This window comes from Apiospora kogelbergensis (genome assembly GCF_038363985.1).
Source record: "Apiospora kogelbergensis strain CBS 113332 chromosome Unknown utg000005l_segment0_segment0, whole genome shotgun sequence".
NCBI lineage: Eukaryota > Fungi > Ascomycota > Sordariomycetes > Amphisphaeriales > Apiosporaceae > Apiospora > Apiospora kogelbergensis.
In genome coordinates, this window is record NW_027117422.1 from 3,922,881 (window position 1) to 3,947,500 (window position 24,620).

The following is a 24,620-nucleotide window of genomic DNA, read 5'->3' on the forward strand; positions in this document are numbered from 1 at the left end:
CAACGGAACGGTTGATGGTGAATCGAGTGACTGTGAGCTGAATGCATAGGCATCACCCAATGTGAACACTCCGCACGGAGTACCGGAGGTGGAGTTGCGGTAACTGGAAATAGTACCCTAACGAGGTATGCATGTATCCAGCCGGACAGACCCCGCCAACGAATTATCCCTGTTGGGCATAACAAGGCTGGACGAACCGCTTGCCAAGCGTCTCGCACACCAGCTCCAGCTAGACGCGACGTTATAGAGTTGGTTGCATGCCTTATTTTGCCTTTACTTTCTTTTACCTTCGGTAGCTCTTTGGGTGTTTATTTTCTAGTTTCGAGCAGTTTGCTTTACCCGACCTTACCACTATTGCCAGCTGCGCAAGGATGACCAACTATTCCGTACGCAATGGATCCAGACTGGTCCGAGGTAAGAAGACGAAGCAGCTACTGTTCTGCTTACCCTGTTGGCCTACACCCGGGACCTCTGCTAATTGGACCATGCTTCTACCCGTTAGATCTCCCGTATACACCTGCCTCCCCGGGACTTAGGGCCATCCCTACCCCCGTCTCAACCCTCTCCTTCGACACGAGCCAAGAGCTTCTATGGGCTGGCAATGAATACGGCCGCGTCTCCTCGTTCTACGGCCCCGAGCTCACGCCATACACTAGCTTCAAGGCACACAGTTCCCAGGATGGAAAGATACACCAGCTTCTGTTCAATGACAAGGGCGTCATTGCCCTTGGTTCCCGAAGCATACACATGGCTCAGAGGAGGGGCGCGCCGCTTTGGACGGTCCAGCATGAGGACATGAAAGAGCTACGCTGTATGACTTGGACATCCAAAGGCACGGCCGAGATCCTAGTCGCAGGCGAGCAGGATAAGATGTTCGTCATCGATGTGAACAAGGGAGAGGTCACCAAGCAAATCCCAACCGAGCATCATTACAAGATCATGAGGCGGAGCCGCCACATCTGTGCCGCCACAACTGGCTCGGCTGTTCACATTCTCGACCCCTTGACCTTCAGAATCAGCAAGGAATGGGCGGCACACGCGGCAACTATCAGCGACATGGACGCCCAACATGACTTTATTGTTACATGCGGTCTGTCCCCGCGTCAGCAAGGGTATACTATGTACGACCCGTTGGTCAATGTGTTCGACCTTAAGCACATGGTGTCCATGCCTCCTGTGCCATTTCCTTCTGGCGCAGCCTACGTACGCATGCACCCACGGATGTCAACCACGAGCATTGTCGTTTCCCAGAGTGGGCAGATGCACGTGGTGGACTTGATGAACCCGAACACTAGCACTGTCAAGCAAGCGAACAATCTATATATGCACATGATAGACATTGCTCCATCCGGCGAGGCCATAGCCCTTGCCGATGCTGATTGCCAGATTCATCTGTGGGGGCCCCAGGGCTCACTCCACTTCGCCGAGCTGGCGAACCCGGTCGAGTTTGCAAGTGCGGAACAGCATCTGCCAGCCATGCCCTGGAGTGATGACGCACCTTTGAGCTCTATCGGCATGCCATACTACAGGGAACAGCTGCTGTCAGCATGGCCCAAGGACGGAGTATACCAAGTAGGAGCGCCGCCGGTTAAGGAAGATCCGAGATATCTTGAGTCCCTGCAGCGTAGGGAATGGGGCCTTTTGGTAAAAATACGCGCAGTCTTCGCAGGAACCAAGTTGAAGACACCCGCAAGCTTGATAAAGAAGAACGATTGCTTAATAAGCCCAAGTTCCTCAGTGAGCAGGCAAGGGGGAACTCGCATGCTCCCGCCGGTACACCGGCTCCTGAAGATCTCGTACCCGGACCCAAACAACTGGTTGCGCCCGTCCAGCTCGAGAGCCAAAAGAACGCAGTATCCCCGATATATAGGCATATCGAGATCCAATACAGCCGATTCGGCATTGACGACTGGGATTTTAAGTAAGTCCGCAACACCACTTGCTTTCCGGTGAACTGCTCCTAATTCAGTACAGGTTCTTTAACAAGACCCAATACTCAGGCCTGACGAATCACATCATGAACAGCTATGTAAACGCTCTTCTCCAGGTCCTGTTCTTCAACCCAGCCCTCCGAAATATTGCTTTACAGCATGCTGCCACCGGCTGCTTTGATGAGTCCTGCCTTCTTTGCGAGCTCGGGTTTCTCTTCGACATGCTTCAAAAGGCCGAAGGGGCGCCTTGCCATGCCTCCAATCTTCTAAAAATATTCAGTTATCAACCCCAAGGTACGTCCAGCTGCGATGAGTCAGACCCCTTCGCATCATCCACTAACATCTTGAAGCTAGCAGCTTAAGGCTCCTGGAAGACTCGTCTTTCGCCTCGCTGCATACCCCAATAGAGCCACATACCTCAATGGAGCAGTCGCGTACCTCGATGCTACAAAACTTTACCCGCTTTCTGCTGGGCAAGATCGTTGATGATTATAATCGAATGGAGTCGCGCTCAGTAGCGATGGGACAGGTAATATCACTCCCCGATTCGTGATGATGCCTTGGCTGACATGGGCCATAGTTACTGGAAACCACAGCTACGAGTTCCATTCGTTGCAACAACTGCACAAGCGAGACAAGTAGGCCAGGCTCGAGCTTTGTCCATGAGCTGATGTACACATCAAATGTAGGTTGGCCGATAATACCCAATGCCCAGGAGTTAGCGCGTTAACGATTTCTAGAAGTCCGGTCACCGACAGGCCAAAAGCGCCAAGATCACATTTTCCCAGATTCTTAAGAAGAGCGTCGAACGTGACTTGACTAGTAAAGGCTGGTGCCAAACGTGCCACAAGTATCAGACTCTCAGCACGAAGAAACTGATTAGAAGTGTACCTACGGTGTTAACGCTTCTCGCTGGTATGCCAAGTGAGGAACATCGCAGGTTATGGGCTACATCGGGCTGGCTTCCAGAAGAAATTGGTATCATCATCAATAATGGCCAATTCTTCTGCTACGAGGGCGAGGAACTGAGGTACCAGCTACAGCGAGGCTATCATGAAATATCCGTCTACTCACTCACTGGCGTGGCCGTCAACATCGAGACGGGTCAGCCATCAAGGGGCAACCACCTGGTGGCTTTGGCGAATGGTAAGCTTTTGATTTTGTGGTTTCAGACCATGTTGTTTGCTTGTTGCTGACACACTGCACAGTTGCTCATTCGACACCAGTGGCACCGAGCGAGAGCCAGTGGTACCTTCTGAATGACTTTCTCATTAAGCCTGTGACTTCTGAAGAGGCGCTGACCTTCAACACGTCTTGGAAGATGCCGTCGGTGATCACTTATCAACGGAAAGAAGCGAACAATAGGCTAGATGCAACGTGGAAAGAGAAGCTGGACACGACCTTGCTTTACGTCGACCTCAAGCCAACGTTGCCTGAGAAGACGTACCGGACACTTGACTCCGAGACTGAGAAGCCAAACTCTGATACTATCATCGCGATTGACACGGAATTTGTCGCAACTTCCAAGGCGGAGGTAATGATCGAATCAGATTCCAACGAGACGCGCATCGTACGTCCAGTCGTGCACGCTCTTGCGCGAGCTTCGGTTTTGCGAGGCAGTGGGCACGATGAAGGGCTCGCCTTCATTGACGATTACATTCATATCAGGGAGCCGGTCATTGACTACGTGACAGCATATTCTGGAATCGTGCCGGAAGACTTGGATCCTCTGCGGACACGACACAATCTCGTACCCCTGAAGATTGCGTACAAGAAGATGTGGATCTTGCTCAATCTCGGCTGCAAATTCTTGGGCCATGGTCTCAAGCAGGACTTCCGTGTGATCAATATACACGTCCCCCAGGATCAGATCATTGACACAAGCGATCTGTTCTTCTCGGCGGCGCGCAAGAGGAAACTCAGTCTACAATTCCTTGCGTGGTGCCTTCTCAAGGAAGAAATCCAGTTGGAGACACATGACTCGATTGAAGATGCCAAAACCGCCCTTAAACTGTACCGGAAGTACCAGGAGTTCCTCGACGCCGGGGTTCTCGAGATCATGCTCCAAGATATATTCAACAAAGGCTCGGCTTACAACTTTAGGCCGCCCACTAAACAACAAGGGCGGACGGAGACGCCACCGGTCGAGGGCGGGACCAGTGGGCCTACGACGCCTGGACGACAGCCCAGAGCAGTCCTTAGCATGGGGAGCAGCCCCGGTTGGACGCCCGGGAATAGCTCCAGAGTGAGATAATCATTCCAGATGGCTGCCAAGAGCATTTCGATTACCATTGGGTTCAGTGAGATCAGCGGTGGATTTCTTCTCAGGATAACCAGCGGCCAATAGAGATATATAGCACGGTAACTTACTTGCGAGACAATGCAGAACATTTCAAGACGAGACCAAGTCCCTAGACGCATCTACCTCTCCTGGGCGACCTCCAGCCGGGTTCAATCTGTGAATTATCGTTCTTTGGCTGGCAAACATTACCTGGTTTAGATAAAGTATCTTCCCAACGGAAAGTACGCCAACGGGACACTCGAATAGCACGTCGTGTGCATACCCTGTTTTTAGGATGGCCCTGCAAACGATTATGAACATGCATAGCTTCATGGGATAGGACTGTGTATTGATTGCTATGTATCCTACATGGCAAGGATGATTCTGCATCTGCGGACCGCAGCCTGAGCTGGGTGAGCCACCGCCCCTTTATATGTCTTCAATGGATTTAATCCTTTCTAGATATTACCTACGCGTACATCATCGAAAATGCCAGCATCGGCTTTGGCGGTGAATTGCTGTGAATCGAATTCAGTGGAAAGTCACAAGTGTTCAAGCCACACTTGACTCAACACACGAGGCTGAGAGGTCGAGGGGCTACAGTCGGATGTGTGGCGGGGATTCTGCCTAGGTATTGCCGGTGCAGAGCTAGGCAGGTTAAGTACAACATTAGCACTATTCTATCAATTGACAGTGGCTCCATCACCCCCCATGCCTCAAGCTCAAGCTGGACCCTACCTATACGACTTTTGCCTTGCCTGCCTTGCCTGCCTTTCCACGACCTGAGCCTACCAGATCAGACCAGAGTACTCCGTAGACTGGAGACCTCAAGAGAGAGAGAAAGAGAGAGAGAGGGCGAAAGAATAGCTTAGCAGCACATGCATGCATGCAAAGGTAAAGCAAGCTCTTCATCTCACCACCTACGAAGCATCACCATCTAACCTCCTCTCCTCCTCTTTCTTGCCCACAGTCGATTCGGAGGGTATTCATATCGAGTTTCTTCTTCTTCGTTTCCATCGATTGTATTAAATCTTAATCGGCTTCTCGAACCCAACCACGCCCACCTATCTGAGCAACGCACGGCTACGCCTGCCCAGCTGCTACGCCGTCCATTTCCTGGTTCTTTGACAATTCTTGGATCCAACCATTGTTCGTTGTTCGTCTCTCCTCCAGCGCCCAGCCCGATTTTCCTCCGCTCCCACGATACCCAGAAACACCACTCCTTCCTCTACACACAAAACATCTCCATCATCCATCAGCCTATTGCGAGTGGGCTGCCGGCGACGAGGCGATTGCATCCCTAGTCGCATGACTTCCGAGGTCGCCCATCTTGGGAGAGCATGCGCCTGGTCTGGTTCGCACACACGACCTCACAATTCACCAGCTTACAGTGACCTGGAAGGAAGCTCTTGATCAAGAAGACGAGACGGCGGCTGCTCCGGGCGACCATCTCAGTAGTGGCAGGGGGAGACATCTACTGTACTAGATTGTTTTCTTCACGCCTACTCAACCCTCTTCAACCCTCCTCGTTCTTCTGACCCCCCTCCCTCAAGCAGCCTCCACCCTCATGGTCCCTCCACCCTCTTCGTCCCAGTCACACTCCAGATCAGGCACCTTCACACCCGCTCCCTCCAATCATCCCATACAGACTGGCGGCTTTGGCCATTCTCCACATCCTTCGCAAGGCGGTAATTTGAGTGCTGGCGCCAGTCCCAGTACCAGTAGCCCGACCACCGGGAACAACAGTCTTACCAAAATCGTCGTTGCCCAGGTCTTCCTTCTTCTGACCACACTCAAGGACGATACAGACCAAGCCAAGTGGGATTTACAGAGAGAGCAGCTGAGGAAGGTATGCGCATTCCCCGATTGCCAAGCTTCTGACGCGTTCAAGTTGCCCTCGAAACTTGCGGTGCTGCATTCGTGACTACAGCACGCATTCAAGCACCTAGCCCTTCGTCCAGCACACACATCTACCACGGTGAACTTAAAGCTCGTTTGCTAACGTGTTCCCGGGCAGCTTATCAATGATAACGGCATGGAGGTCTTCTCAAAACATTTCACCAGACTGGTGACGCAGAATGCCGGCACCATCTTCTCGGGCGGATCGAACCGACCCAGTTCAGCTAATTACCAGATACTGGTGGAAGAGATGTCCAAGATCTCGACACATGTCGACCAAGCACCGAAGATTGCCGAGTCTATAGAGACGGGCACTGAAGATATATTTCGTGATTTTGACCTGTCGACATTTATGGAGCATTTCAAGTTGGATGCTTTGGAAAAGACAATATTGGCTCTGGCCTTCAAGCTCGGTTCGCGGTCAGATCTTAAGACAAAGGGTTAGTCTTATCGGTGCCTACCTACCTATCCGACAGTTCGATAGTGTGGTTTGTTTGCTAATCTGCCGTCTTTCTCACTCTAGCGGATGCTATTCTCTCGACGAATTTCCCCACATTTGTCAATATCGTCTCACGACCCGACGTCCACCCCAACCTCTCCTCCGATAAACAGGGAACCGACTTCATCGCTCACATAGTCGACCGCTACATCCAAGGCCACCCGCCCAACTTCAACGCCGCCGCTAAATCCGAGCTAAGTCATAAAGTCAAGTCGCGCTGGTCGGGGCCTGATCGTGCACCCCCGATGGAAGTGCTAGCCTCCCTTGATCTGATACGTGTCCTGGGCGAGAAACCGCCCAACGCTCTGGCTCTCTACATCCAGCGGACAGGCGCCGAATTCACACGCGACGAGGAGACATGCTTAGGGTATTTGCAGAATCGACCGGCCAATATTCAGTTAAGTGAAGAGCAGGTTTCATCCGCCTTGACATATACCACCATCAGCTTGACGCCTCGTCACGACCCTTCGGTTCTGGTGGCCGCACTTCGGGGGTGTTCTGCCTGCAGCCTTCTCGTGGCAGGACGTTGTGTCATACTTCGATCAGAGAGATGTTAGAGTATCCAAAGAACAGTTCCTGCGTTTGTATAACGCTTTACTTCCCGTTGCGCAATCCCCTGCCGCCAACGCGCCCAAATTCGACATTCAATTCCTTTGGGGTGGTGCGCACTGGGAGAACCCCGAGACGCAACTCTCCTTCATCTGCGCCTTCGCATCTCTGCAGCCTGGGGAACTGGACGCCAGCACCATCCCTGGATTGACACCCACGTTCAAGCTGGAAGATTACGAGAACTCCTCAGAAGAAGTACGAACCCGCGCCGGCTTCGCAGTTAAGCACCCATTGGTGTCCGTTTCAGCGCTCTCGGCCATTTTCTCCGTCGCCCTGCATTCCATACACGCGTCTCAGAGCATCGAGGCAAAGCGCTTGTTCCAAGAAGTTGTCGTGCCCAACCTGGATATTTTCATAGTATCAGCGTTCGGGGTCCCTAAACCTTGGCCCAACATGGCTGTGGAGACGTTAATCTCGCTCTTCGAGCAGTTCCTTCACAGCCGCTCTCCCCACGGCACTTTCGTGATGGATAGCATTTGGAGGAAGGACAAAGACTGGGTTAAGCAGAGACTGGTCGACACTCATGCTTTGAAACCTATGGACTTGGGCATCATCTTCGAACATGTCATCGAGCACGGCTGGCTTAATGAGCTTGTCAACCTACCTAATGGCTTCGGCTTTGATCTGGCCGCCTTGGCACACGCCAAAGGCTATCTAGATCTTAGCCAATGGGCTCGCAACAACGCCGAAAGGGGCCCCGAGATATCTCTTTCTCTGCTGCAGTTCTTGATGATCAAGGGAAGTATGGAGTTGGCATATCAACGCCCCCCGGAGGGACAGCAGCCACAGAAGAACAGCACGACTTTGCAGGTTAAGACGGTAGCAGCCTTGCTCCAAATTGTCGAAGATTTCATGCCGAAAGTGCCCATGCAGAATCTTATCACGGTGCAGCGGCATTGCATCATTGTCTTTCCCCGGCTGATCAACTATGGCGAAGGGTATGATGACATCATCGAACACAATAGTCTCGCTGGCAACGCTCTACCACCACAGGCTAATGCCCGAATGGAAGAGCACTATAAGACGATGTACGGCAACGAGGTCCAAGTTAAAGAGATCGTGGAGACTCTAAAGCGGTACAAGCACTCCCGTGAGCCCTTGGACCAGGATGTATTTGCCTGTATGATCCACGGTCTGTTCGATGAGTATAGTCATTATGTGGACTATCCTCTAGAGGCCTTAGCTACAACAGCTGTGCTGTTTGGTGGTATCATCTCTCACAAGCTTATCTCGGATCTGCCGCTTAAGATCGGGCTTGGAATGATCTTAGAGGCAGTGAAGGATCATATGCCAGACGAGTCGATGTACAAGTTCGGCCTCCAAGCTTTGATGCAACTGTTTTCTAGGTTCAGGGAATGGCCTGGATTCTGCAAACAGCTCCTGCAGATACCCGGCCTCCAGGGCACTGAGGCTTGGAAGAAGGCCGGCGAAGTCGTCAGGGAGCATGAGGAGGAGATGGCTAACGGCCAAAACGGCACATCTGACGTCTCTGGAGAGCCAATCGCCAATGGTGTCATTGATGATGGCTCGGCGGTGGGATCAAGCGTTTCCCCGTTTGTTTCTGTCAGGGTCGACCCTCCCACAACCAATGGCGGCTTCGAAGACCCGAGCGAGGAAGTCCAAGACAAGATTCAATTTGGGCTCAACAACCTCACCGCGGCCAAGCTCCAAACAATCTTCAAAGAAATCCAGGACAGGCTTGAAGAGAGACATCACCAATGGTTTGCTAGTCATCTGGTCGAGGAGCGCGCCAAGATGCAGCCTAACTACCACGAAGTATACCTAGACTTTGTGAGGCTTTTCCAGGACAAGGGTCTCTCCGCCGAAGTTCTCAGACAGACCTATATCAGCACCGCTCGTATGCTCAACTCCGAGGCTACGATGCAGAACTCGACAGAGCGTACCCACCTCAAACACCTCGGCGCCTGGTTGGGTCTCCTGACCATCGCCCGGGACCAACCTATCAAGCATAGAAACATTGCCTTCAAGCAACTGCTAATCGAGGCACATGACACGAAGAGACTTATAGTGGTGATTCCATTCGTCTGCAAAGTGCTGATACAGGGTTCGCGGTCTACCGTATATCGGCCTCCAAACCCATGGCTCATGGACATTCTCCATCTCCTCATCGAACTATACCATCACGCGGAGCTGAAGTTGAATCTTAAGTTCGAGATTGAAGTACTCTGCAAGGACCTTAACTTGGACCACAAGAGCATCGAGCCTTCTCAAGAATTGCTCAATCGAGCGCCGGTGGAGGATGTTGGCGAGTTGCCACTCCCCGATGGGCTGGATACCGTGGACACCATGTCTTTCAATGGCATCGGTAATCCCGTATCAACAGGTCTTTCGCCGCATCCAATGCCTCCTCCTACCATTCCTGACCTCAACGCGCAAGTGCAGGTCCCCCCTGTTAGTGAGATGGTCATCACCACGCAGAAACTGCATGACATCGTACGGACTGCACTCAGCCGTGCCCTTCACGATATCATTCAACCTGTTGTCGACCGGTCCGTCACCATTGCAGCGATATCCACGCAGCAGATGATCCACAAGGACTTCCAGACCGAGCCAGACGAGAACAGGCTCCGAACGTCTGCCATAACTATGGTGAAGGCTACTGCTGGCAGCTTGGCACTTGTTACCTCCAAGGAGCCTTTGCGAGCCAACATTACCAATTACTTGCGTCAACTCTCCAGTGATGTACCTCAAGGCCTCCCTGAAGGTACCATTATCATGTGTGTCAACCTGAACCTGGATCTCGCCTGCACCGTTATCGAAAAGGCGGCGGAAGAGCGGGCAGTTCCCGAAATTGAGGAGCTGCTCGAGACCGAGCTGGAGCTTCGCCGCCACCACCGCCGAACTCGACCCAATGAGGCGTATGTGGATCCGGCTCTCAACCGATGGGCGATGACAATTCCTCATCCTTACAAGCTGTCGCCTAACATGAGCGGGCTAAACCCTGAACAAATGGCCATCTACGAGGAGTTTGCCCGGCAGCCCCGAACTGCCGCACCAAGCAGCAGCCAAGCTCACGCTGCGTCAGCATCGGATGCCACCCGAACCATTGCCAACGAAGTCCTTCAGGAACAATTTGCTGCTGTTCCCAATTTGCCCACTCCCGCCGAAACCCCCTCTCTGCCGCAGGTTCCGGCACAGTTGTCATACCCCCAGGTTCACCAAGCCATGGCCAACGGACGCCCCGCCGCTCATCCGACTCAGATGGACACCAGGCTATATGCGGAAAGGGTGTCCAAGTTCCTTGGTGAATTGCAACGTGCTGCAACTGAATCGCGCGAAGAGCACTTCCTCGATCTGCCCCGTCCTCATCAAGTCCTAGATGTGGTTGATGCTTTGACGCAGCTTATCATTCGAAACTCGCAAAGCTCCGAGGATTTCGCCTTTTATGCGGCGGAAAAGATATGTCAGCTCCTGTTTGAGAGGATTGAACAGGCGAACACGCTGTTCCTTGAGAGCCTTGTTCATGTCCTGGAGCTGCTTCTCAAGATATCAATCGCAGGTTCTGGCGCGGCACTCGTTGAGCGAGTACATTCCATCTTCAACCAGCAGCTCCCTGAGAACTACTTTAACCTGCCCCTCATCACAGCCCTCCTACGCACAGATCTGCTAAACCTCCACCTGATCGACATGGCACTGTCGAAAGCAATGTCCAAGAGGGAAGACGGCTCACTGGAGTTCTTTGAGAGGCTGCTAGACCTAACCCTGTTCAACGACCGTCCAGTCGCGCTCTTTGCAGACTATGTCAGGAGCTTAGAGGGTGCTTGGGGCTGGATCTTCGAAGAGCCTGATCTCGAGGCTGGCCAGCAGCTGAAAGCCAAATTGCAGGGATCGGGGCTACCCCAGCCAGCCGCTCTCGACGACTCGAGTGCCAGCCGCCAGGACCAATACGAATACCTCTTCGACGAATGGATCCACCTGAGTAGCAATCACAGTGCGTCTGAGAAGCTGCTGTCGTCCTTTATCAAGCAGCTGCGTAACAAAGGCTTCCTTGTCACCAAGGAAGATTTTGTTTCGTTTGTACGGACAGCTTTCGATACCTCGATCGCGCTGTACGAGCAGATACTGCATAACGGCGCCAGCCAGGTCGATGGGTATGCGGCAATTGATGCTCTGGTGAAGCTCGTTGCTACTCTGGCCCAAGAGAACATCCTAAGCGTTGATGATGCCTTCGCGGGGGCCAAGAACATCTTCGAGACGGCATTTGCCGTGAGCGCTCTCGTTCTTAACCACCACCACGTTGCTCGTGGTGAGCATTTCAGCCAAAGAGTCTTCTTCCGATTCTACTCGATGATGCTCCACCAAGCTGCAGACATCTTCGGCCTGACTGCACCCGAAGCAGTCGTTAGACAAGATAGCCTAGAAGTCCATCACCGAGAGCTTGTCCTAAGCTTTGCGAACATCTTGTTCCAACTCAACCCATCACGGTACCCCGGCTTCGCCTACAGCTGGCTTGACCTGGTTCTCCATCGGCGGTTTTTGCCTATTCTGATGAGCGTTGGTGACAAGCGTGGCTGGCTTCCTCTCATGAAGATCACAACCTCCCTGGTCCGATACCTTGGCGACCACCTGAAAGCCCTCGACGTGCCCGATATCGTTAAGGATTTCATCCGCGCAAGCGTCAAATTCCTTGTCATTATCCAGCATGACTACCCCGATTTCCTGGCAGCTAATCATGTGGCACTTTGTGGTTGCATACCGCCACACGCCACGCAACTGCGCAACATCATCCTGTTCGCCTCTCCCCGACAAGAGCCCGGAGACGCACAAGATGTTTCGGCACTTATCAACGATTACGATGTTGCCGCATCATATCTCCAAGACAACGGTTTGCTAGAACTGGTAGAGCAACTCGTTCAAAATGGGCCTTCGGAAGATGCCATTGCTCATTTGACCCATGCGATCAACAAGAATGAAAGGGGCAGTAGCGTGTTTGGCAACGTCCCCGTCAACACGGACATAGCACTGGTCAATGCCGTGGTTCTGTATGTTGGCACCTTCGCTGTCAAGAGAGCGCAGCAAGGCGGGGATATATTCGTCAGCAGTGGCGCAGACATGGCCGCGCTATCAATGCTTGCGCATGAAGTGAGCGCCGAAGCACGATACTTCCTCCTATCAAGCATTGTGGACGAACTGAGGTTCCCCAACCCCTTTACCAGCTACTTCACATCGGCCCTGCTGGAGCTCTGGGGGCAGGACGTCAACGACCCCGAGGAGACGGACATCCGGCAGCAACTCGTACGCATCATTCTGGAGCGATTCTCGGGCTACTGGCCGCAGCCCTGGGGCTTGGTACTCATGACGGTGGAGCTCACCAAGAACGATAAATATCTCTTCTTTGATCAGCCGTTCATCAAGAGCGATCGTGAGGTGCGCGATAAGTTCCAACTCATTTACCGGACTCTCGCTGATATTGCCTAGATCCAAGAGCAATTTGTCGCCATCGTCAGGGCCGCTTAAGTCGTGTCCTGGCCACCTGACAACAGCGGTGGCGTGACTATTCGCTTGGGTAATGACTAGGCTGGGCATGATCTACCACACGGCCTACATTTGATTTTGCTCGAGGCATAGGGCTTTTTGCTTCGGCTCCCCCTATCCCCTATGATGTTAGTATTTCAACGGTGGTCCGAAGGCCGAGGATGGCATGGAATGCATGGCTCGGCCGTTTCAGGATGACTGCGACGACAAAGAAGGAAGTTTTGCGAGGAATGATGATGCCACGACCGCTTTAGATGGTGGAGCCGCGATCATTGTGGACGGAACGAAGCGCATTTCACCGGCGTCCAAGGAGTTCAAATGAAGTTCTCTGTATGAGGCAACGGAAGGCTACTTAGGCATGTAGACCCTTACGAAAGGCCGTATTATTGTATTAATATATAGAAACCTGCCAATCACTGTCTCGCTCTTTGTGCTTGACCTTTGACTAGTTGTGATCCGTGTCTCTAACGGCATATCATTCATTGCGCATCGTGTCGGCGCACCTGAGCAAAGTCCCCTGGCTGCTTGGGTTTTGCACTTGGCCGACCAAAATGCCGGCACGTTGACTGGTTGCGCTAATGTTTACCACCGACGTAGGAACCAGTGATGACATAACCCTGTCCGGTCCAATTGATGATGTAAACAGTATGCAAATGTTGGCATGCAGGGGGCAAGCAAGTAAGGCACTAGGCGCTTGACTCGTTCCTGTTTCTTGCTTGCTTTGGACCTCGTCAGTGCAGATCTCCTCCAGATTCCCCTCCGCATTGCCCGGGAGGACAATCTCGATAGCAAGTACATAGTATCGGTGCCATCTCCGCATTTCGCAGGGGGCTTGGGAGTGCGTGCATGTTCCACACTTGGGGGAACCATTTGGGGCTGCAGAGGAGCGTTCGGCGTATAGTCTTGAGTAGAAGAGTTGCGGGGTATACAGTATGCAAGCCAAATACCGACTTAGCTATGTAGATACTACGTAGAATCCTGCATCGGCACCTTTGCTTCGCCAATCCATCTATGTAGCCTGAGCGATATGCCGTCCTCTTCCCCGCACCGGCAGCGGAACCAGGAGAAGTCGGCGAGTCATAAAGACTTGGACGTAGCGCCTCGCCATGTAGGCATGAACGCACCACCCAACTCTAGGCCCAGAAGCATCACCACTCTCGTAGGATTCGCAATGGCTCTAGCTGCTCTCCTCGCCGGCGTCCTGATCCCCTTGGGGCTCAACCCCTTTTCACAACGGGTGGCCGCCGCCACGCCTCCCCTCCCATCTTCGGCCCAGCTCATTGACCAGAGGAGCTTCAATGTGCTGGATAAGGTGTTGCCGCCATCCGAGGCAAATGCCACTACCGTATGTGACCACCAGACTCTCGCCTTGGGGCGACGGGGGATACTTACAGGGAATTCATAGCTGTTCATATGGCCCGGCGTTACCGAGGAATCCCTCAAGGCCAAACCCTTCCATGTCTACGATGACGAGTTCTACGAGGTCATCGGGTCCAACCCGACACTGACGCTCCTCGCACAGTCGGACAAAGATCCGCTGTTCCACGAGGCCGTCGTCTGGTACCCGCCTACCGACGAAGTATTCTTCGTGCAGAACGCCGGCGCCGCGGATGCCGGTACGGGACTGAACAAGTCTGCTATCATCCAAAAGATCTCTCTGGCCCAGGCCCAGGCCGCCAAGAACGAGACCAATGCCGTGGGCAAGGTCGATGTCATCACGGTGGCATCGAACCCCCAAGTGGTGAACCCCAATGGTGCGTGGTGGCCTCTTCCTCACCCTAAGCACCCGATGGACTAATGCTTGGCTGCGTCAGGCGCCACATACTACAAGGGCAACGTTGTCTTTGCCGGCGAGGGACAGGGGGACAGCATCACATCGGCCTTGTATCTGATGAACCCGCAGGAACCATACAACACAACGGGTACGCATGAGCTTGATCGCGTCGTGAAATCCAGCCCGCGACTGACCACACGCCGTACATAGTTCTGGTGAACAACTACTTCGGCCGCCAGTTCAGCTCGCTGAATGACATCGCCATCCACCCGCGCACCAAGGACATCTACTTCACAGACACCCTGTACGGGTTTCTGCAGGACTTTCGCCCCGCGCCCGGTCTCCGAAACCAGGTGTACCGGCTGGACGAGGCAACAGGCGCCCTAACCGTGGTCGCCGACGGGTTCACGCTGCCGAATGGTCTCACCTTCTCCCCCGAAGGCAACTACGCCTATGTCACCGATACGGGTGCCAACCACGGCCTCCGGGGGTGGAACTACTCAGATCCAGCTTCACTGTGAGTAGTGTGAAGCCTTCTTCCCCTCCCATGGCCACCATCTCCACAGGTGCGCTGACACAGTCAAAGATACCGATTCGACGTGAAGGAGGACGGAACATGGGAGAACCGCAAGACTTTCGCCTATGTGCCATCCGGGGTACCCGATGGTGAGTATAGATAGTACTATGTTCACGGGCGAGTAGACGTTGACCTTCCTGATCTAGGCGTGCACTGTGACGACAAGGGCAATGTCTATGCTGGCTGTGGCGATGGCGTGCATGTCTGGAACCCTTCGGGCAAACTCATCGGTAAGATTTACTTGGGGGCAACATCGGCCAACTTCCAGTTTACCGGCAACAGTATGGTCATCTGTGCCGAGACGGAGTTGTATTACGCGACCTTTGCAGCTACGGGACCACCCATCTTTTGAAGGTTATGGCATACACGCCTTTGAAGTTCACAGGCGACCCGGCAGCAGAGGAGCATATATATAGATATCGTTATATATATATATATATAATCTGCATCTTCTTGGATGCCCTGGTTTACTATGGCGTTCGAGCGCCCTTGTTGTAGCAACAAGAGGCTCACATGCTGCATAGAGCAGTTGCCTCAAAAATCCAAGGCGCACCCGATGAGGCTGTCCTAGCCGGGCTAGCTGATAGCCTCGGTCAAGAGACCGGCCGGATCCAGTTAGACATAGAACTAGACCCCCTACTACTTACTACATAAAATGCCGAGAGGATGGCATACAACTACGCAGCTCTGGCATGAAGTTGCACTACATGACGCACAGGCCATGGCCGGAGTCAGCGACGGCGTCGGAGCGAACAGACATCGGGCCACAGACGGGCCTGTTAGGGGACGAGACCGGTCGCTGGGGCTTGAAAGGCTGACGAGACCAATGGAGCTTAAAAGCGCCTTGCCACATGGCAGCCAGCTCATTGAGTCTTTTTTTCTTTTTTTCTTTCTCTCTTTCTTTCCTTCCCGCCTCCGCCCCCGCCTCTTCCCTTTGGCGATGTTGTGTTCTCCTATGGAAGTCGGACTTGTTGTCGTTGACAAGCCTGGATTTGGTTCCCCAGACAGCCAGCCCCAAGGGCCTCGGTCGAATTGTCCAAACAGAACGAGACACCAAGGGCAGGCCCAATCAGAGACACCGGAGATGGAGGAAGAGGATTGCGACCGAGACCCGGCATCTCAACGTCATGTATTGTCCCCACCAACCCACACCTTCTGGCCCTGCTAGGCCGTCGTCGCGGCAGTCCTAGAGTCTTCCGCCAGCTCGTCTCGCTCGCAAGTGAGACATAGCTGCATATATTTCCATGCCATCGCCAAGCAGCAGGCTGCCTACTGCCTCTTCGGTCTTCTACAGATCTACAGATATACTGTCATGCTGGGCCCTTCGTGTCGTCATATCATTTCCTTGTGCTTACCGACTTATAAGGTTGCAGGGCCACGGTAAGCAGTTCATGAACCATAAGCAGTTTGATCGTTTGTTTGCATCATCCCTTCCCCCGTCCCCCCGTCCCTTCGACTTTTTTTTCTTCTTTTCTTTCTCTCTTCTCCTCCTCTGGACGCGCCGATGGGGCCGGTTGAATGAGGCTCGCATAACGAAAAGAAAAGAAAGCACACACTGTCCTCGGTAACAGGGTGCTAAAAGTCTAGCCGCATTATGCCTGCCACTTTCTGGACTCCGCATCCACGCGATCATTCGGCGAGTTTCTTCCACGGCTAGCCCGTACAAGTAGCATCTTACAAGCCTACTTGTGTACTGGTGCACTGCTAGTACGGGCGGTGGTTAATCGATATGAGGTTAGCAGTCGGCTGGAATGGTCGAGCGAGAGGCCAGGTACTGCGTATATGTATATGTATATCTATCTGTATGTATCTTCTCAGGGCGGCAGATCGAGTTTCGCATGCAAAGACAAGTTGCAACGCCCGACTTCTGCTTCTGGCCAGGTGGAGGGGTCGGCTCGAGCTGTCATTCGCTGGCCGAGATGCATCGCCATGGGCAGCAATGGGACCCAACCACCAGCCGATTTGGACCTCCTGGATGCTACTTTGGGATTCGTGCCTTTCCACCCCCCTTCCCCCTTGTCGCCAGATGCATCTGCCTCTGTTCAATTCACCTGTGTCGCATGCTTCCTGCATGCTGACTTACTTACCGCTCTTTTTTTTCTCTCTCTCTCTCTCTCTCTCTCTCTCTCTCTCTATCTTGGCTGTTTTTCTTCTCTTCCTTGTCGCTCCGGAGAAAGATGCAGAAGTTCAAGTCCGTGAACTGAAAAGAGGGATCATCTTCCGTCATTGAGACATTGCCATCGATGGATCATCAACCCATTACGTATTAATGGCGGCGATCGCGTACAGTACATGAAAGCAAATAGATGAAAAACAGATAATCTTAGCTAAATCATGTGTGAAGAACGAGACCCCTAAAACGGGCAGCAAATCGGACCCATCACTTGCTGTCCAGCAGGGAAGAGATGTGTTCGTCAGCTGGATCCTCCCGGGGGAGCCTGTCAAGTCCAAGTCAAATGGCCCATTGATATTTTTTTCTTCTTTTCTCCCCCCTTCTCAGTCGTTTCCATCTTTACCATTTTGTCCGGAACCCCACCCGTGCCGGCAGGTAAAGTAAAAGTTCGTACATGTTGTACGTAGACTTTGCGGCGCTTGCCAGGGGGTGACATGCAGCCAAAAGCTAGGCATTCCACAGTGATGATACCGCAATTGTGGATGGCCCAATTGTATTCCAGCTAACGCACCGCTAGACAGGGATAGGTGCCTGCTTTGCTTTGGAAGGCAGAGAAAGAAAAAAAAAGAGCAGGAAAAAAAAAAGCCTCTCAGTCCCATATGTTGGTGAGGCAAAGACAGAAGACACAGAGAGAGAGAGAAAAACTGTGTGACCCGGCAGCCTGACACGATTTTGCCTGCTTTGTCGTTGCCTCCGTACAGTACATGCACTTGACTTGACTTGACTTGACCTGACTTTACGTACTAATAGCCGCCCCAGGGGTCTTTCGTTCTCGTTGTCAGGGACCTGGGACCAAAGAGACAAGGAGAAGAACAAGCAGACAACAGGAAGAAGGCTTTTGATGCCTCTCTCTCTCTCTCTCTCTCTCCCTCTTTACCTCTCTACCTACGTCTTGTCCCATTGACAAACAAACGTCTGAGCGCCTTCTTGCCGCCGCCACCCATTCATCCTCAACCCCCTCCCCCTTCCAACACACACTCACACACTCTCACACATCACCATCTGTCTATTCTGTCTGTCTGCCACTAACAACTGTACGATTCAGCAATACCCCCCAGTCCAACCCATCCATCCACATTCCTTCCTGCATTGGCACTGCTGCACATACCATACCTAGATACCTGCATCTCCATCTCTCCTCCACCGCCTTTCCCGCTCATATCAGGTCCTGTCCTGTGCTCTGTTGTGTTGTTGTACTATTATCGCCCGCTATTACTATTATCGTTGCAATACTACTATCGCGCATGCGCTGCTGTGTTGTCTGTGTTAGATCCAGTTCACATCATCGTCCCGTATTTCCCTAATCCCCCTCCAGGTCCTTCATACTTTGTTTGGACCGCGCCGTCTGTGTTTCCTGTTCCTGGTTGACGGTACATCACTCGCATCACCCCCTCCAAAACAAAACCAAGACAGGCAAACCATCTGCCTGCACACCCTTGCACATCATCAACCTGCCCAAGATCCCAGAAGAAAAAAAAAAAGTCCCAAACTCTGTGACTTATTTTGAAACCGCCGCCAATATGCCTTATAATACTCGTCGAAAGTCATTGTCGCTACCCTCGCTGGGAATCCATATACCTTCCTCCCACCCTCGCCACAGCAACAAGCAATCGCCAAACAGCAGCAACGCCAGCATGTCTCCCAAGTCCCTAGCCAGGCCATCTCCTTCAGACGACAACAACCACTCGCGCCCCAGCAAAAAGGTGAAGAGGTCACATGGCCCCGATGCGTCGACGACAGCACCTTCGCCAGCTCTATCCTCAAAAGGCCCGTCCGCCAAGGCTGCGCGCGCAACGCCGCCTCCCTCGCCAGATCTGCACATGTCGATCGAGGAAGCCGACGACCTGGCAGAGACGAAGACAATCGATTTAGAGGGGATCAATGATGACATAGTAGAGGCGGTAATTGTGCAGCTGCAACAGACGCGCAACCGCCCCCATCTGGTCAAGGAATTGGCCAATGTTTTGATGGGTCAGGTCAAGATAGTCCAACAGTAAGTTTGCGCCTTGCCACAGCGCCGCCAACCCCGTCAACCCCCGAAGCGCGTAAGCTGACCCGCCTCTCTCAATCAGATCTGCCAACCCGTGTGCCATCATCTCTTCCCGTCTCTCGTCCTACCTGAAGCGCTCCTGTTGGTCCGCTCTTGCCCCCTGCCCTCTGGCCAAGGAGCTCGAGACGGTTCACCCGCGGCGCACATACTTCTACCTGACTGTCTGCCCTCACCAGCCGTTGCCGGATCCGTCTTCGGCGCAGTTGGCCCAGCGCGCCATCGTCACGCCATCGCTGTCCAGCTCCTCCTCGACTAACGAGGATGCTGAGAGCGCCGATGCCGACCGGAGAAGAGAGCTTAGTCTTTCGCCCGAGATCGATCTGTCATCGCCCGAGTTTGACGATATGGAGGACGACATGCCTATGCCAGGAACCCCTATGGGCTCCGTTTCCATGTCCCAAAGACACCGTCCAATGAACTCCATGTCGCGGAATCCGAAGATCGACGAGCCTCCACTGGAGAAGGACGAGAAGGAATTTACCGAGACGGCCGACGGCTTGCAAAAGCGGAAACTGAGCGGAGGTCTACTCTCGTCTGTTCCTGCCGAGGCCCTGAGGCTAGATGATGGCATGCAACACGAGCAGCTCTTTGGCGGGGAAACGAAAGGTCTAAGCCTGGCCCCGAGCCTACTGCCTCACATGGCTTTCATGACGAGCCCGGCGATGCGTCCCAGCTACATGGTGCCGCCGAAAAAGGACGAGGCTGAGAACTGGCACAAATTCGACGCCATGTTGGATTGGGACAGAAGTCCCGAGACGGTGGAGCTGGATGAGCTGGATGGCCTGCTCAATGACTTTTAAAGATAATGTGTCGATGATTTACTCTAGCCATGAAGGCGTGTCGGGTTTCTGTAAGATGCTGTGCAATTCGGAGTTGGCGATGCGGAGCAAACCAAAAAACGGATCGGTTCCTGGGTACTGGTGTTGTCGGCGCATTTGTTGGATTGATTGGTTGCTTGATTGATTTCACAACTGGCATGTTGGGTATTTGTTCTATGCGTATATGGAGGGGTCTTCTGCTCGCTCGGGCGGGCTGGCTATATCTCTTGTTGAAAACAGAGGAGTATATGGCACGAGGCTTTTGTAGCGAACAGGTTGAGATAAACCTGTGTCGCCTGCCTCCCCAGTCGACGTCGAAGACGCAGTGGGCATGGAATATTGTACACTTGGTATGGGACGAAAGACGGGATGCGAAAAGTTACGAGCTGTTCATGAGAGGCAATTTCTGTACATTTAGAACCTGACTGAGACGCCATCATCGCACACTCGATAGAGCTTTAGAAAGAACGCGCAGCTGTGCGGCCCTTAGGCATGGAGAAGTTGCCGCAACTCCAAGATCTGAAAAGAAATTCCCCCTTCAACCTTGATGGACTCGGACAGCGCACGTGATATTCCTAGGTTCAAACGAATACTGTAACCAAGATGTGGACTGTAGTTGTCTACGGACTCGAGTTGTATCTTGTATGTTGAATATATGCAGCAGTCTATCCCTTCTTTTCGCGGTTCTCGGGGGCTGAGACAGTTAACCAAGAGGACCCCAGGGAGCCGAGCCAGCCACTCCTCGATTCATCGTGACCTGAATCTTGCCCGCCCGTGGGCTTCACGTCTCGCACCCGCAACTCAACCCAGACATGGGTCCCGAGAGTGGTCCAGCCAGGGCGCTGAAACTCGACGACTTCGAGGCCGGGGATCTGGCTCTGGGCCACCTCGACGATGTCCTCAATATTGCGATTCCACCAACACCCGAAACGCTCGAAGTGGCCCTTTGCGCTGCGGTCGAGCAGGCCGTTGACGAGCTCCCACCAGCTGCGGCCATGCTCGAGCAGGATGATGCGGCCCGTCTCGGGCTTCACGGCGGCGGCCATGTTGTGGATCAGCCGCGTCGGGTCGCGCACGCTGCAAAGCCCGAACGTCTGGATCACCGTGTCGTACTTGTCGACGCCCCGGGGCGGTGCGGGGAGCGGGGACTGCGCAGCATCGCCCTGCACGACGCGCACCTTGCCGCGCAGGAGGTGGACGCCGCTACCCGCTTGCGATTGGGCGGCCAGCTGCTCGAAGTTTGGCTGCTTCGGCAGTGCGTCCTCCATGGCGCCATGCGGGACGACCTGGCGGAGGCGGCGTAGGCCAATGTCCAGCATGGCCGGGCTGATGTCGACGCCGGTAAAGGACTCCATCTCCTGCAGGTCCGCAATGCTTCCCTTGGTGCCCCAGCCGCGCTTGGCGAGCTTGGTGCGGTTGCGCTCGCCAGCGGTCACGTACTCGGCGGTCACGGCGTCCCAGTCGTAGAACTCCATGTTGCGGCCGGTGCCCATGGCGACCTCGAGGACGTGGCCCGTGGCCTCGGCCGCGAGCCGCCGCCGCAGCTTGGTGATGCCGAAGCGCCACTCGGACTTGTCGAGGTGGCGGTCGAAGTCAACGGGCGACTCGATGGCCGGGCGCCCGGTCGGCACCGACGGCTCGCAGCCCGTCACGTAGCGTGGCGCCTCGTCCCGGTTGGCAATCCAGAACGAGGCCGTGAAGGTCCCCAGGCAGAGCGCGGCGGCGCCGGCGCCAAACAAGCCTAGCCAGCGCGTCCGGAAGAGCTGGCTCACGGGCTCGGGCGTCACGGTGCTCGGCTGCTTCGGGAATATGCTCTCGGACGCAGCCGCGGTGGCTTGTGGTGATGAGGAGGGGTGTTGTTGCGTGGGGCTGCCTGCACGATAGGGGAGCGGCTTGTGGTGGTTGCCCCCTTCTTCCCCGATGATGACGAAGAGGAGGCTGCCCGGCTCCAGGAGGCGCGTGGCTGCAGAGGTGATGGCGATGTTGTGCTGCCGGCCTTCGGCAATCGAGCCACCATGCATGGCGTGCTCGCTGGCCGTCTCATGGATCTAGCCATAAACGCGCGGCACGCATAGACCGATGCCATGGCGGCGGCGATGGTCTTGTCTGACTTGTGTCGGCACCCCCTGTCCCATGCAAACTCAGCGGGCTAGAAACAACCAACGGGAGCCGGACGAGTTGATGGCAGTGTCTCTGTCAGGCAACTGGCAATCAAGACCGATGCACAGGCCAAATGGTCGATGGCGACGCGGAAAGTATGATGCCGGATGGGTCAGACTCGCTCCCCGATATGCTTGACTCCTGTCGTGGCTCGTCCCATGTGGGCAGATGATGGTGTCGAGGGGATACCACAAGTTATGGTCTGCTTCTCCTATCCCGCGGCTCCGTGCTCGTAAGTCGTGCTGTGTGTGCTCCCTTCCCACGCACGACAGACGGATTTTCGGGTGAGTGGGGGGGTCCCGCCTCTGTACATCGTTAGTTGGTTAGTGGATAGTGGATGGGTTACCTAAGGGCGCAGGGCGGCGTGGGGAAACCGAAGCTTGATCCGTCTTCCAGAACAATGACGCACACACACGCCTAGACACACACTCGCCTAGACACACACGCGCACACACAGAACGCGAACTCCGTCTGCTGCGACACCCATCCCCCAGGCCCCGACTGCTGTCCATCCCACAATGGCGTCGCAACAGGACCTGCAAGAGCTACTCCGGCTCATGACGGTAGCCAAGGTGCCCATCAAAGACGCCATGATGCGCGTAAAGGCCTTGCAGACCCAGAACCTCCGCAGGTAGATATGTCCCTCTACGTTGCGACCGTAGCATCGCCGTCATCGCACTCTGTGCCTGGGCTCACAATACCTGGGCTCACAATACTCTCATGCCACAGCATCAAGGACATTGCAGAGGCAACCCTTCCCACCATCGAGTCCGCCATCCCCGACCCCAAAGCCGCCCGCCAACTGCACAATGCCTGCAAAGCTCGCGCAAAAAACCCAACTGTTTCTGCTGGGAGCAAGCGTGCCGGCGCCGAACTGCTAGCCCAAACAAACGCCGGCGCCAACAAGCGCAATAGATCCGATGCCCTCGCCGAGTACCAAGATGGGCCCGCGACACTGACGCCGGCCGATTTCGAGGCCTCGCTTACCCTGCCTGTCGAGACAGACGAGGACATCATAAGCTCGACCACCCTGTTGACCAACCGCGCACCCTTGCTTTTGGCATTTGCGGCAGAACTGCTGCGCTACACCATGCCCGAACAGCCGCCATCGAGCCGACTGAGCCTGGCCCAGGCCGTGGTGAGCGCCAACTCGCGGGGCAAGGCCGTCTCCATTGGTATCGAGAAAGGCCCCAGTGCTGACGAGGAGGGCTGGGGGCACGGGCAACCGCGCATGCACATTATGGGCCGCGAGGTCACCGTCTTGAAGCGGGGCGGGTATGAATGGAAAGGGGAAGAAAGAGCCGGCGAGGAGGTAAAGACGGAAAGTCTTCCAAGCACCGCATCTACCGCATCCGCCGCCACGGCTGCAGCCGACGAGCCACATAATAGCAAAGGGAATGCTACACAGACCTGGTCCGCAAGTTCTCCAGTCACCTCAAAGGACTCTACGTTCATTGTTCGGGCCACCAAGCTCGAAAAGCTGTCACAGAGGCAAGACCGCCTACAATCTCTGTTTACGACCATCCCAAACCTACGAGGAGCTGACCACAACGCCTGGGCATATCGGGTCAAAAAACCAGATATGTTTGGCTCTCATGTCATCAGAGAGGACTCCTTTGATGATGGGGAAGGCGGATCTGGCGATTTCATGCTCAAAATCATGCGCGAGACCAACACCCTCGATACGTTGGTCGTTATGACGCGGTGGTACGGCGGCACCATGTTAGGACCCGACCGGTGGCGCATCATACGTCAATGTCTCAAGGAAGCACTGTCGGAGAGATTGAGGGCCACCGGCGAGCAGGCCAGCATAGGCGGCGAAGCGGTTTGGGGTCTTGACCTCGAAGCTATGAGAAGCAAGACGAATGCTACGTCATCGCCGGCGCCGTCGTACTCGGCAGGCGTGGTAGGAATGCCGATCCATCGCCCCGAGTCCGCCAGGGCTTACCTCTTGAAGAGCTTCGCCCAGCGCGTGGGAACTACCGAAGGGGGTCAGGAAAAACCTACGCCGAAGAGAAAAACGGCCAAAGCGCTCGAGGAGGAGAGAGCAGAGAACCTGAGCCGACTACTGGGGGCTATCAGGCTGTTGTACGACAGTTGGGCTAGCCACTTAAGCGCAGATGAACTTGACCGTCGCGCCTGGGGTTGGTACATGGCGGCGCGACCTGAGGTTGATAGCGGACCGGCCGGTTGGGGTGCAAAGGGGAATCTGCAGTTGGCTCAAATCCTAGCCTCACGACGAAAGGATTCACAATGAGCAAGCGAGCGGAGATGCTGGTTACATTGATACCCAAGGGCGCTCAGATTTGGAAGAAGTTACACTGCAGTTCTAAAATTGGCTATGGTGTTGCTG

General features: G+C 54.3%; 6 protein-coding genes across 6 annotated transcripts; 5 read left to right on the forward strand and 1 right to left on the reverse strand.

The window, feature by feature from the left end:
* Positions 1 to 371: 371 nt before the first annotated feature.
* Positions 372 to 4,185, forward strand: PG998_007897 (uncharacterized protein; the record flags this gene model as incomplete). Its single annotated transcript, XM_066874713.1, has 8 exons — positions 372 to 414; positions 503 to 1,644; positions 1,695 to 1,921; positions 1,975 to 2,225; positions 2,282 to 2,460; positions 2,512 to 2,616; positions 2,672 to 3,077; positions 3,140 to 4,185. The coding sequence occupies 8 exons, from the start codon at positions 372 to 374 to the stop codon at positions 4,183 to 4,185; spliced, it is 3,399 nt and encodes a 1,132-aa protein (XP_066730658.1).
* Positions 4,186 to 5,779: 1,594 nt separating this feature from the next.
* PG998_007898 (uncharacterized protein) lies at positions 5,780 to 12,697 on the forward strand (the record flags this gene model as incomplete). The annotated part of the gene is made up of 5 exons (XM_066874714.1): positions 5,780 to 6,061; positions 6,230 to 6,551; positions 6,635 to 7,086; positions 7,133 to 12,607; positions 12,659 to 12,697. The coding sequence occupies 5 exons, from the start codon at positions 5,780 to 5,782 to the stop codon at positions 12,695 to 12,697; spliced, it is 6,570 nt and encodes a 2,189-aa protein (XP_066730659.1).
* Positions 12,698 to 13,886: 1,189 nt separating this feature from the next.
* Positions 13,887 to 15,418, forward strand: PG998_007899 (uncharacterized protein; the record flags this gene model as incomplete). The annotated part of the gene is made up of 6 exons (XM_066874715.1): positions 13,887 to 14,060; positions 14,121 to 14,469; positions 14,530 to 14,637; positions 14,700 to 15,006; positions 15,076 to 15,155; positions 15,213 to 15,418. 6 exons carry the CDS (start codon positions 13,887 to 13,889, stop codon positions 15,416 to 15,418), a joined length of 1,224 nt encoding a protein of 407 aa, XP_066730660.1.
* Positions 15,419 to 18,759: 3,341 nt separating this feature from the next.
* PG998_007900 (uncharacterized protein) lies at positions 18,760 to 20,089 on the forward strand (the record flags this gene model as incomplete). The annotated part of the gene is made up of 2 exons (XM_066874716.1): positions 18,760 to 19,232; positions 19,312 to 20,089. The coding sequence occupies 2 exons, from the start codon at positions 18,760 to 18,762 to the stop codon at positions 20,087 to 20,089; spliced, it is 1,251 nt and encodes a 416-aa protein (XP_066730661.1).
* A 683-nt stretch (positions 20,090 to 20,772) lies between these two features.
* PG998_007901 (ubiquinone/menaquinone biosynthesis-related protein) lies at positions 20,773 to 22,128 on the reverse strand (the record flags this gene model as incomplete). Its single annotated transcript, XM_066874717.1, has 1 exon — positions 20,773 to 22,128. One exon carries the CDS (start codon positions 22,126 to 22,128, stop codon positions 20,773 to 20,775), a length of 1,356 nt encoding a protein of 451 aa, XP_066730662.1.
* Positions 22,129 to 22,785: 657 nt separating this feature from the next.
* On the forward strand, positions 22,786 to 24,524 carry PG998_007902 (impact protein-like protein; the record flags this gene model as incomplete). The annotated part of the gene is made up of 2 exons (XM_066874718.1): positions 22,786 to 22,898; positions 22,997 to 24,524. The coding sequence occupies 2 exons, from the start codon at positions 22,786 to 22,788 to the stop codon at positions 24,522 to 24,524; spliced, it is 1,641 nt and encodes a 546-aa protein (XP_066730663.1).
* Positions 24,525 to 24,620: the final 96 nt, after the last annotated feature.